Source organism: Nannospalax galili, unplaced genomic scaffold (assembly GCF_000622305.1).
Source record: "Nannospalax galili isolate Female #2095 unplaced genomic scaffold, S.galili_v1.0 scaffold1812, whole genome shotgun sequence".
NCBI lineage: Eukaryota > Metazoa > Chordata > Mammalia > Rodentia > Spalacidae > Nannospalax > Nannospalax galili.
The window spans coordinates 317538-330895 of record NW_008331838.1 but is presented as its reverse complement, the minus strand read 5'-3'; the positions used below and the strand labels follow the sequence as shown (position 1 = coordinate 330895).

The following is a 13358-nucleotide window of genomic DNA, read 5'->3' as shown; positions in this document are numbered from 1 at the left end:
ATTTCTCCCCCTATTTAGAAGCCTTTGAGAGGGAACTGACACTGATTCTTACACCAAAAGCTATCAAAATACCTGAGAGCAAATCCTGAATCCATCACTCTAGAGTCCAGCCTTGGAAGAGAAAAGAAAAATGAAGAAGAACCCAATAGAGGATTGTTTTTGGAAGCCCTTGTCAAGAAATTCCAATGGACTCTCGCATGAACATTTGAAAATTGCCATGTTCTGACTCTTTTCTAGTTCTCTGTCTAGAACTTGTAATGCTAATTACTCTTGTCTTTACTTCTCCTTTACATATCCGATTCACAATTCAAAGACTTTCTTTTCCTCCTTGAGGTAAGAGTTATGCATTTTGGGAGTCTTTTAGATAGACCCACTGAAGGGGGACTCCAATTGCCTCACCCTGTGACCCTGCTCAACATGGAAGAAGCCAGAGTGGTCTGTGTCCCAATTCCCTATTGGCAATTTGGGTAACCTCTTCAGAGGATGGTGTGATAAGAATAGGAGGTAGGAATTAGCTAGGCAGTTAGGGTAAAAAGACCCCTAAGAAATGTAACCCGTTTCTTGGCTAAAACTCACAATGTCCTCTTAGCAACCTACTCTGTTCCAAAGGCCAAAATTTTCGGAAATATTTGGGAGCTTTTATTTAATCCTTAAAAGGTTTTAGGGTTACCACTTCAGAGGGGGGAATGTTAGAGTAGCCAAAAGCCCCATAAAAAAAATAAATAAATCAAAGAAGAAAGAGTACATGAAGTTATCAGGAAAAAAAAAAAGTGATGGGGAGTTATGGGAAGAGTTGGAGGGGAAGAAGTGGGCGTGGATTTGATCAAAACACCTTATATACATGTATGAAATTCTCAAATTATTTATGTAAATAAAAAATATAAACATGCTAACCAAGCCTCTTGGTGTTTCAAAATGAGCATCTGGGCATCTGGGCAGTAGACAGTTGTTTAAAACAGGAATAGTTAAGTTTTGGTAAATTACAAAAACAGTCTTTCATTGTTTGGAGGAGGAGAAGGGAACTGGAGACCTGGACACTCAACCCTAGTTAGCCAAGTTTCTATCAGTGAGCTCTGTCCCAGCCTTCCTCTGCCTGGATTACAGAGTTCATGCCTCCATGGGGACGTGCAGTCAGTGTGTGTTGTACAGCATCCTTCCATTCCATCTTCACTTGACATCTAAAAATGATAGAAATGAGCACAGAGGAATGGAAGGGTTGTCACAGCTGCTTTACAGTTCATTGTTTCCCTATTTATCACTGAAAACTTACACCGTGATCCATTGTCAGAAGCGGATGAGACCTGTCACCAACCTCAATGCTCTCAAAAAAGCAGGATTTGGAAGCCAGGCATGGTAGCACAAGCCTGTAATCCCAGGATTTGGGGTGCACAGAGGAGGTGAATTTTCATGAGTTCAAGGCCAGCCGTGTCCACATATCAGGTTCCAGGTCATCCAGGGCTACGTAGTAAGACTCTGTCTCCAAACAAAACCAAAAGCAAAACAGGACTTGCATTCCAAAAGACTGAATGCAGTCCTCTATACTGCGAAACTTGTGACAGCTGCGCCTGTGTGTGTGTGTGTGGGGGGGGGGGGGGTTGCTCTACCTTGAAGCTGGGTTACCAGCCCCTGGACTCAAGTATCCAGTTTTAAAGGAGCATTTACAATCATTTCATCTAGGCCCAGTACAACACATAGTCTTAATAAAATGGAATCTTTGTCTCCAGCAGAGAGAGGAGCCTAGCAGTAGATAACATTGTTGAGTGCCAAAGGTAGAATCAGCAAGCAAAACACAACCACACCTTCCAAAGATGATTCTGTAAGAATGTATTTTGTTGTGGATAATGCAAAACATGAATGAATTTTTCAGGGCTTTTTTTAATATTCTGGCAAAAGCTGAAAGAATAGGCTTCCCTCACCCATGGAGAAGATTTGCCCTCTTGTAGGATGTGAATCTTTTTTTTTTTTTTTTTTTTGGTCTTTTTGACACAGGGTCTCCCTGTAGTCCCAGCTTGCCTGAAACTCACAGAGCTCTGCCTGCCTCTGTCTCCCCAGTGCTGGGATTAAAGGCGTGTACCACCATGCTCAGCCTAGGATGAGACATGAATGTAGAGAGACAAAGAATGTAGAAAACTCTCTCTGTTGAGATTTTGTAATCTAGAAAATTGAAACAATTGCATAATCTACATCTCCAGTTCAATTGTTATAACAGAAAAAGGGATGTTCAGGTCAAATTGAGAAACAGAGATGTATGTGAAAATCCATAGCAAACAGAAATAGGACCTAACATGAGGAAAGCCTTCTCTGGATCCAAAAATTAATATAATACTTACGTTTTAGTTCTGTCGTAGGGAGGGAAGAAATAGGGGTTTACAGGCAGACAATCAGACTGCATTGATAAACCTGCCCTCTTGGGATCTCAGCTACACTTGAAAGTCAAATTTGCTAATTGCTAGGAAATCAACCAAGAATTTGGAGAGAAAAGAGTTTCCCTTTAAGATGAAATTACAAAGAGGAGCCTTCTCTGTATGAGGCAGTAATGGGTTAAGTGTTGACAAGTGGGTGGCAGTCACTCGTGGTGACATAAGACGTCCATTGTTCTCCGGTGAAACCAACATGCAAGTTGGAGTCAGGGGCAGCTCCAGATATCCTGAAATGCCATCGATGCCATTTGGTTTTAGAGGAAGGCTAGCCTGGACCCTGGTCTTGCGAGCTTTGTCATTAATGTGTGACTGAGCAACCTATTCTGATTACAACTCACACGGAGTTCTTGAAAAAAGGTACCAATTTACTTTATTTAAAAAGGTGTTTCACCATTTACTAGACTTGTATTAATATATACACACATTTATAGGATTATATATTCATGCAGACACACTACACATTTTTGGGTGGAAAAAAAAAAAAAGATCGTTCGCCATTTGAATACATGTGTGGATAAAATAATACCAGGATCTTCATTGGGGATACTTTGGCTGAGTGGTAAGTTGGGGAACAGGGTCTGTGCGTCAGCCCTTAGGTGTTCGTATCAGAACGCGTACAGTAGAGCTGTTGAAGAGAGCGCTGCGGAAACCTTTGCTTTTGGCTAGCAGCTTGCAGGGTCTAATCATGGCGGGGGGGGGGGGTGGGGGAGGGGAAGGGACGAGGGAAGATGGCTCCAACAGCCTCCCTTATGGGAGCACATCCCCGGAGGCCCCGCGCTCCCGCGCTCTGGGTGGGAGGGTGGTAAAGGAACGTCCTGCTGACCCTCGTTTTACCGGCACCGCGTAAGCCACGCACAGTTTCCCCGGGTGCCAGCTGCTTAACTGCGCTCTCCCACTCCTGGTTATGATCCACACTGAACCAGCGGTACATCTCTTTTCTAGAATGTCATTATAAACAAGGGACCTCTTACCACGAAACATGCATCTCAAAGCCCAGCTGCATTCCCCGCCCCAAGGCACACGGACACAATCACAGGTCTTAGTCACGCAAGGTGGCACGCTCTTTTGAGGTTGGAAGGTGGCTCTGAAAAGAGCCTTTGGTTTGGGGGCGCCCGGGCCGCTCCTCACTTGGAGCTGGTGTACTTGGTGACGGCCTTGGTGCCCTCGGACACGGCGTGCTTGGCCAGCTCCCCCGGCAGCAGCAGGCGCACCGCCGTCTGCACCTCGCGGGACGTGATGGTCGAGCGCTTGTTGTAGTGCGCCAGGCGGGACGCCTCGCTGGCGATGCGCTCAAAGATGTCGTTGACGAACGAGTTCATGATGCCCATGGCCTTGGAGGAGATTCCCGTGTCGGGGTGCACCTGCTTCAGCACCTTGTACACGTAGATGGAGTAGCTCTCCTTGCGGCCGCGCTTGCGCTTCCTGCCGTCCTTCTTCTGCGCCTTGGTGATAGCCTTCTTGGAGCCCTTCTTGGGGGCCGGAGTGGAGCGAGATGGTTCAGGCATCCCGAGGCTAGGGCTGCTCTGACACCGACCGTGATGCGCGGAGGGTAGGGCTATTTGTCATCTTTATATTTAAATGAGGACTCCAAACCCGTAGCATCTGATTGAACAACCAGACAACTTATGGCACTAGGAGGTAACGGCGCTTCTTTCCTATTGGTCCATAGTGCAGCCAATCGGAAAACGAGTCGGAGCACCGGCTCAGGTGTTTCATTTGTTCAAACCCCTTGTTCCAGGGTGAGCAGAGCTGAAGTCCGTGGGTGTGGAAGTGGCCGAAGGGACAAAGCGGGGGTTCCCACCTTCTTCTCCGTGTCTTTATGAGGCAAAACGCCCGCCATTTGTCTTTGAGATCAAGTACGGTGGGAAAGTTTGATGCCAGCCTAGTTGGAGGAGCAATGGCAGCTTCCAAACGCTTTAACGTTTTCCAATCTTACCCACTAAAACGGGGATGGGGGTTGGGTAACAAAAGCAAAGACTGACTGTTTTCTGAATCTTAAGAGCAAATTACAATAGCTTATTAGGAAATCTGAAAACAGGTACTTCCATTGGGCAGATTTTTATTTAGTTTTTTATAAGATGTTATGTGTATGAGTATATTGCCTGCATGTGAGTACACCCATGTCCTGCAGTACATGAGGAGGTCAGAAGAGGGCGTCAGAAGAGGGCGTTGGATTACCCTGGAACTGGAATTATGGATAGCCAGCAGCCGCCATGTGGGTGCTGGGAATCGAACCCGGGTCCTCTACAAGAGCACCCAGTGCTCTTCACTGCTGAGCTATCTCTCCAGCTCCATTACACATATTTTTTTTTTCATTACACAGATTTTTTAACTGGAGAAGGAATGCTCAGGAATCATCCTTTCTCTTTACTGGTTCTGGAGCTCAGTGGGCAGTGCTGGAGGCCGGTGGTCCATAAGTGGTTAAATTCCATTGGCATGAACCAGCATCCTCACATCCTGGACCCTGCGCTGCCGTGGGTGACTGAGCACACACCCCCTTTTCTTCTAGGGGGAGGCTCTCTCACCCAACCACGAAGCAGGGATCTTTTAAAAGCCTCATTATTAACACAAATGACAGAGTACATAGATTATATATGACGCATATATGGGGGGGTGGGTCCCAGAAAGGGGCTGATTGTTGATGAAACAGTAATCATATTCAGGCTCCAGTAGGAGAGAAGGCTTTGCCTGGGGGTAGCACCCTGCGGGATTCAGAACAGGTTTACCAGAATCCTGGCAAGCAGTGACCCTTTAGGGGTTTGGAGCTGAAGAAAGTGCCTGGGTTAGAGTGAGTGCTGTGGGTTTTATGGAGCACGTTTGCAGGAGTCCTCTCCCTAGGTTGCAGGATTGTAAAGAAGGAACTCTTTGTCTTCCGCAGTTTCCAGCTGGTCCTGAAGACAAAGGCCTTCCACCAAGGACGTCTGGTGTGGCCGAGGCGCTGGAGACCCCCTGTTAAGGGCAGCCAGGGACCCCAGCCCACTCCAGGGAGGAGCAGGGAGCTTCGGACCAAGTCCAGGAAACAAAGTGGCTGGTTCCCCTTGCCTGTGTTTGCAGACGCGGCCGCTGTGGCCATTTTCATTTTTATGTCATCAAATGCAAAAGAGCCGCGAATGCCAGGGACTAGAGCGGCTGAGACAAAGCCTCGCGACAGATGCATCAGTCCTCGGAGGACCTGAGCGGGTCCCCAGCCCCGCGAGCCACCCGAACCCGGGGCTGAGGACCAGGTCCACCGCGCGCCCTCAGCGCCCTGGGTGGCTCGGCGAATTTGCCACTGGCTCCTGCCCTTCGGATTCCAGTGATAGGTTCAATGCAAGTGACACCACACCCCGTCCTGCTCTACGGTGATGCTTGCTTCTCCCTAAGCGCAGCAATTACATGTCTTTGGGAGCTGTTGAAAGCAAACCGAATGGCTTCAGGCGGTGTTTGGAGAAGCTTTGGGAAGCTCGCGACTGTGTGCACTAGACTCGGAGTTTAGGGGGATCCGTGCATTTCTGGACGGGAAGCGTCAGCTCCGGAAGAAAGGCACAGGTCCACCCAGAGTGGACCGCGAGGGCCGCAGGGGACGGAAGGAGAGCACAGGAGGAGGTTATCAGGCAGGGGGCTGGGGAGAGTGCGGGAAAGGGTTCAGGACTAGGAGATGGAGATAGAATCAGACCGAGATGCAGATGGCGAGCGGGCAGCAGGCCGAGTCCCAGGCCTGCCCCCAGGGGACATCTGAGCCTGGCCTGCATCCCTTTGTTCAAGGTTCCCGGTTCCCCCATGGCAGGCCAGTCCAAGGAAACCACCGCAATACCCAAGAAGAGAGGAGAGTAAGAGGACGCAAACACGCGTGTAACACTACAAATTCCACACCCAGGAACAACTGAGGGCCGCTGCCAAGCAGGGAACAAAGAGCATCTTTGGAAAGCTGCTGGAACAGGCGCCCTACGGTTTGAGGGAATGGGAGGAGGGTGCACTGAATAAAGTGCACCGAAACCACCCCAGGCTTCTTGACTGGATTAATCCATCCCGGGTATTGAATGCTTTAAAACTGCAGACTCCCCACCAGCAAATGGGCTCTCATGTGCAGACCCCCAGCTTGGAGTCGTCTTTTCTGTGTAAATTACCCAGCCTGTGGTATTCAGCCACAGCAGCAAAAACAACTGACAATCCCCTATCTGCCCAGCCTTCTCCGTCGACTTCCTTCCATTCCATTTACCTTTGTGCATCTGGGTACTGGGACTCAGGCTCTCTGTCACTTCTCATAAGCCCTCTGTGCACAGGGCACCAGGTACTCCATCCACAGTCCTAAGCCTGAATCCAAGCCTGCTTTGCCGTTTCTTATTTGGGAGTCTCGTCTCCTTGTTTTAAAATGCAGTTTTATTTTTAAATGCAGGTATGGTGAAGCCAGCTGAGCAGAAGACTGATGCCTCTGCAGAACCTGTCAGAATCAAAATGGAGTGATTGATTTCCACTGGGTCTGCATGACCAATCGCCACCCACTGTGGAACCCTGCAGAATGAATGATGCCCAGGTTATGGTAAAGACGGTGGGGCTGTTAATATTTACTCATAGAAAGAGGGGATCACCCCACCTTTGCTGCATTCGTCTTGGGGGATCCTACTGGTGTATATAGGAAGTGGTAGACTGGCTGGGGTTGGGGACCCCATCGGTACAGCTCTCCTGGGTCATCACCCATGCTGGGGTGGGACTTTTTGGTGATACAGAAAATACATGCTCCTGTAAGTAAACACTTACCTATGTCCTGTTGGTAGCCCCAATAAACTTGATGGTTCTCCAAGCTGATCTTGGTGAAATCATTTATTTGGCAGAGCAGTGCGCTGTTTGGGGTGAACAGACACTTCACATAACACTTTCGTCCAGTCCTAACCAAACATACATACCGCTGAGAGGACGGTCATGAAGCAGGGATCAAAACTCAGATGTGCCTGACAAGGGTTGTCTCAGAAGGCTCTGCCAGGGCCACAGCCCTGCTTAGAGAATACTGCAGGAGTGTCTTCCACAACTGTGTGTTCAGCCTCGGACTACCACTACTCTTGTTACTGACCCTTGTAGCCAGAGATTCCCCTTTCAGAATAGCTATGTGATCCCCGTCTTCTCCAAACATCTTCACCTCATCCTTGAATCTATCATAGTTTAAGATGCCTTAGTGATGATCTGCTCTTCCCAAATACTATTCAGAGAATCTCCCTTTTGGTTATTATCTAGGTTTGCACCATTACAAATATAGAAAATGGGGGCTGGAGAGATTGCTCAGTGGTTAAGAGTACCAACTGCTCTTGCAGAGGACCTGGGTTCGATTCCTAGTACCCATATGGTGGCTAACAACTGTCCATAACTCCAGTTCCAGGGGAATCCAATGCCCCCTTCTGTATCTGCAGGTATTGCATGACACAGGTACACTTACACACATGCAGGCAATATGCTCATACACATAAAAAAATAAAATTTAAAAAACAAATACAGAAAATGGTGTCAAAATCTATTACTCAAGTTTATATTCTAACTGCAAAGCGAGGGAATCGATCCCTGTCATCCATCCACTTCCTTAGGCTCCACCCACTTCATTTCCTGACTCTCATCACTCTGGGCTCTACCCTTCCCTTCAGTTTCCCATTAGTTATTAATCTCAGAGCTCTATATTTATCCATTTCTTGGACAATCATTCATTCACTTCAGAAGCTTGTAAGAAGTTTTTGTTAGTTCCCTATCATTCAGCCACTTCAGGGCCCTGTAAACGAAATCCTAGTTTGCTTTGTTCAGTTTGATGGAAGTGTTTTAGAATGAAATACAGTAATTCAAACCCTTGAATTTATTATTTATTATTATTGCTTTATATTTGTGGGGTTCTTTTGGTCTTTTTTGAGACAGGGTCTCTCTGCAGCCCCAGCTGGCCTGGAACTCAGACCAGGCTGGCCACAATCTCACAGAGATCCGCCTGTCTCTGCTTCCCAAGGGCTGGGACTAAAGGTGTGTGCCACCAAACCCAGCCTTTGAGTAACTGGTTTTGATACCACTTTCTTTGAAGCAGAGTTGGATTTTATTAAGAAAAGGTTTGGGGGCTGGAGAGATGGCTCAGCAGTTAAAAGCGCTTGCTGCTCTTGCAAAGGACCAGAGTTGGGTTTCCGGTACCCATGTCCAGATGCTTACAAGCACCAATAACTCCAGATCCAGGGGATCTGACATCCTTTGGTGGCCTCTACAAGCACCTGCACCAATGTATACACACACACACACACACACACACACACACACACACACAGATATACATACACGCACAAATAAAAATAAAACAGTTTTAAAAGGAAAGGCTTTCAGACAGACTTAAGCCCAGGTTTTATGAGAGGTGGAGAAAGGCTTGAGGGAAGGACAGCAACACAGGCTTTGGAAGAGGATTCTGAAGACAGTCCTTGCAAGTCAAAAAGATAAATCATTTCATGATGTTTATCTACAGAATCAGATACCAAATACAGCTCACGGGCTAGGAATGTAGCTCAGTGGTGGAGGCTTGTCTCGGTAAGCACGAGGCCCCGGGTTTGACCCCAGTACTGAAAAGGAAAACGCCGGTAAAGCCAACTCTTCTCGTCTTTCAGCCTAGCCATTCATTTTGCAAGGCATTTCCTCCTCACATGTTATCGGCAGAGTGCACGTCAAGGTGCATCTTAACCACAATTTTGTGTCAGCCTTGCCTTCTAGGACAGCACATGTAGGCCATGCTCAGGGTTCCCTGTGCTGTCCCCTAGCTTTCAGATGACTTTCGGGGTCTTCCCACAACCCCTTTGTTGGTTCCTTTCTTCCCTCCATTCCTGCTGTGTAAATACTGTTTGTTGCTGTTAGTTTTGTTTTGTTTTGTTAAGACAGGGTCTTGAAGCCAGGCATGGTGGGCTTTAACCCCAGCAGAGACAGAGGCCAGCCTGGTCTACATAGTCAGTTCCAGGCCAGCTGGGGCTACAGGGAGACCCTGTCTTAAAAAGACAACAAAACAAAATAAAACAACAAAACACAAGGTCTTCTTATGGAGCCCAAACTGGCTTTGAACTCACAATTTTCTTTTGTCAGTCCCCCATGTGCTGGGGCTATTATAGGAAGAGCCAGTATCTAGGATGTATGACTTGGGTTTGAGTCCCAGCTCTTGTTAACAATTTAGGAACCATGTTAGATATGACTACACTCAGTTAGGCAAATGTAGAAATACCTAAATACAATTATATTTTTTTCTATTCATATTTTTATCTTTTAGAATTAATAATTGTGGCAGGGTGTAGTGGTGCATACCCTTAATCCCAGCACTTGGGAAGCAGAGGCAGGCCAGTATCTGTGAGTTTGAGGCCAGCCTGGTCTACCTATTGAGTTCCAAGCTAGCCAGGGCTACACAGTGAGACCATGCCTCAAAAAAGGTAATAATTGTGTGTGTGTGTGTGTGTGTGTGTGTGTGTGTGTAAGTTCATGATGTATATGGGCACACAAACCTGTAGAGGTCAGAGGACAACTTTATGGAGTGGATTCTTTCCTTCTACCTTTACATGGGTTCCAGTGATCAAACTCAGCTCTCCAGGCTTACATAGCATTTACCCACTGACCCATCTTGATGGCCCCCAATTAGATTTTTAATCCCAAGAATAAATTTCAAATTTTGTTTATATATGTCACAAATATGTATGCATTCATGCCTTATCTGGGGGAGATTGGGCTCCAAGGGGGGCCCAAACCCAAGGACATTCAAGTCCTTTGGATAAAATGTGATAATATTTACAGGCACTTTCTATGTTCTTTACATCTTCTCTAGATGACATAGTACCCAATACAATGGGAATACTGTACAAATAGTTGTTACATTATTTTGCTTAGGGAATGGTGACCAGAAGAAAATCTGTATAACTTTAGTACAGATATGACTGTTATAGGACAATAGTACAGATTAACAGCAACACCACATTAAAAAATATTTTTATCTCAACCTGTAGAGGAGTTCTAAGCTATAGACAGCTGACTCTTCTTGTACAATATTCTTTTGGGGTGCATTCTTGCAAAATGTGTGTTGCTGTTCTGTGAGCAAACTGCACTTTTTGGTATACATAAATACCATGTTCATGCCATTCTGTTTCTAACTCTCTTCCCTACACACTGTCCAAATTTGTGCTTTGTCCAAAGCTTGTTCTCCATGGCGCATGGCCCTGCATTCCCCCCAACTACATTTCCTCGTCGACAGATTCTTGTCTCCCCAAATGCTGCCACTGCCCTTTTGGATGCTGGTGTGGATGCAATCATTTGGAAAAGTTCTTTGGACACTCAGGCATGGAGCTTATAGAGTCTATGTTTTACTTACCTACACTGCTGGACTGGCTCCAGAATGGTCAGTCCAGGTCCCCTCCTTCCAGCACTGACTGAACATTCCATCATCTCTGTGGCTCAGCAAATGCTTAGAATCATGTAGCTCTTTATGTCTGATTAAGGAGCAGAATGCATTGCATTCTTACATAATTCCACATTTTTCTATCAACAGTGTATTTGGGCATTTTCCCATATATCCACATCTCAGGTCATTCTGTGCTGCTAGAAGAAAAAGGCCTGAGGCTGGGAACATAAAGAGGTTTATTTGGCTCATGACTTTGGTGGCTGGAGGGTGGAGGGTGTCTACATCCTGATGAGGACCTCCAGGCTGCATCACAACACCATGGAGAAGCAGAAAGGGAACTGCTCATGTGTGGAGGAGTTAAGTATATGGGATAACTCATCCTCTTAAGAACTAACTTATTCCTTGATAGTATTTTGTGAAGGAGACAGGAATGGAATCCCATGGTGGGGAATTTTTTCCCCATCTTTGGTTTCATGTTAATACTCCTCTTGTTTCAGAATTTGGTCCTTTGGTTTAGGGATGCTAAGCCTGTACTAACAGGACATTAGCAATAAGCAGCAACAACATTTGATGCCTGTGCTTGCATTCTTGCTAATTACTAGATGTATTGTCTGTAAGAGATTCAAAAGCCTGTTCCAGCCAGTCGTGGTGGCTCATGCCTTTAGTCCCAGCATTTGGGAGGCAGAAGCAAGCGGAAGCTGTGAGTTCAAGGCCAACCTGATCTACATAGTGAGTTCCAGGTCAGCTGGGGCTACAGGGAGGCCCTGTCTCAAAAAGACAAAAACAAAAAACCAAAAAAAACCCCACCTATCCCAAAACTTGCTGCTCTGCACTCTGTTCTGTTTGCTCTAATAATACATTTACAAGAAACAGCTCAAGTTAAGTTCCCCCTTATGTTTGCAAACAGGCTGAGGGGCCCTCAGGAGGCATAATTTGTTTTACTTTACCAACACCAGCTCAAAACCTATCAGCAAATGACTAAGATTCATGGTGGCAGTGGGTAAGTTGGCATAGGCACACATTTCCTGCAGGACCTGGTAAACGGATCCCAAATAGAGTGGAGATGGTGAAAAGCTGAGGGACACATTCAATGCCTTAGGCTTTTTGGAAATGTAGCCTCCAGGCAGAGCACTCACTCCTTTTCTGAGCCAAGACCACTTAAGAAGACAGTCTGTCTATTCAGTCATGGGGGGGGGGTTGGTCCATAAAATTCCAATCACTACTATTGATACCCTGTTCTCCATCCCCCTGACAGCAAGACTACAAATTTTAGCAACAAATTTATATATTTGGAGACCAAATAATATAGTGCTAAATGCTGTTTGGATTAAAAAAGGGAATTCCTTATGCTAAGTGAAATAAGTCAGACACAAAAGGACAATATATAATTCCATTTTTTTTTTTTTTTGGTCTTTTTGAGACAGGTCACCCTGTAGCCCCAGCTGTCCTAGAATGCACTATGTAGACCAGGTTGGCCTTGAACTCACAGCTTCCGCTTGCTTCTGCCTCCCAAATGCTGGGAGTAAAGGCGTGCACCACCACGCCTGGCTGACACTTGGAGAATGGTGCCCTGGAAAAAGTTCTGGAGATGGGGGGGTGTAATGGATATGTATATCATATATTATATATATATGATATGTATGTATGTATGTATGTATGTATGTATGTATGTATGTGTGTGGGGGTGGGTTTTTCTGTTAACAAATAAAAAAAAACTCATCGATTCATCATTTGGGCCCACATGGTAACTAAAAGCAAGACGAAACTCGGCATTTCTTTAATTTGGTCAGACTCCTGCTTGAATCTGGAGCGGCATGTTTTTCGTTTCAGGAGTTTTCGTCTACCTAACCTATCTCATTCCGCTTCTAAGCTAAAGGCACAGATATAAGTCACTGTCCTAAACCTGCAGTCACTATGGAGTCGAGCAAATACTTCCTCCCAAATGAGGGTAATTATTTGTGATGTTGAGGCTACACCTCGAGCAGGAGTCATCTTATAGGAATCGCTGTCAGGACCAGGGTTTGGAGCGCACGACTACCAGGAGCTACCACGACAGGGTGGAGGAGCGCTCACCTGCAGGGACCTAGGTGTGGCGCTGCGCAACTACTAACACCGGGATGAAGCGCGTACAGCCCCGGGACCTGGATGACGGTGAGCGCAGCTGCCAGGACCTAAAGGAGAGCGCACAGGGCGACGCGCGACTGTCTGGACTTAAGAGGAGAGTGCACAGCTGCCAGGACCTGGATGGAGGAAGGTGCCGTTGCCAGGACTCGGGAGCGGGAGAGCGCAGCTACCTTGACCTGGACGTCGGAGCCCAGTTGCTAGGACTTGAACCGACAGTGCACAGCTGCCAGGACCCAGAGGGTCGCGGGGAGCAAACATCTGCCAGGACCTGGGGGGACGGGGCGGGGGGATGCGCGACAACCAGGACCTGGCTGGAGAACACTGAGCTGCCGGGACCTGGACGTCCGCGCGCACGGCGGCCCAGGCCCCGCCCCGCGCGCGCGTGCCCGGCGTTGGCGCAGTCCGGGTCGAAGGCCTCGGCCGCTGCCCTAGGCCTCCCGCTCGGCCGCTCCCGGCCC

At 47.2% G+C, this 13358-nt stretch overlaps 1 protein-coding gene across 1 annotated transcript; it reads right to left on the bottom strand.

The window, feature by feature from the left end:
• Positions 1-3455: 3455 nt before the first annotated feature.
• On the bottom strand, positions 3456-3956 carry LOC103729051 (histone H2B type 3-A). The gene has a single exon (XM_008827020.2). It carries the CDS (start codon positions 3923-3925, stop codon positions 3545-3547), a length of 381 nt encoding a protein of 126 aa, XP_008825242.1. The 5' UTR covers positions 3926-3956; the 3' UTR covers positions 3456-3544.
• Positions 3957-13358: the final 9402 nt, after the last annotated feature.

Excerpts from the sequence above, each read along its gene's own strand:
- LOC103729051 (XM_008827020.2), bottom strand. The coding sequence starts at position 3,925 with ATGCCTGAACCATCTCGCTCCACTCCGGCCCCCAAGAAGGGCTCCAAG.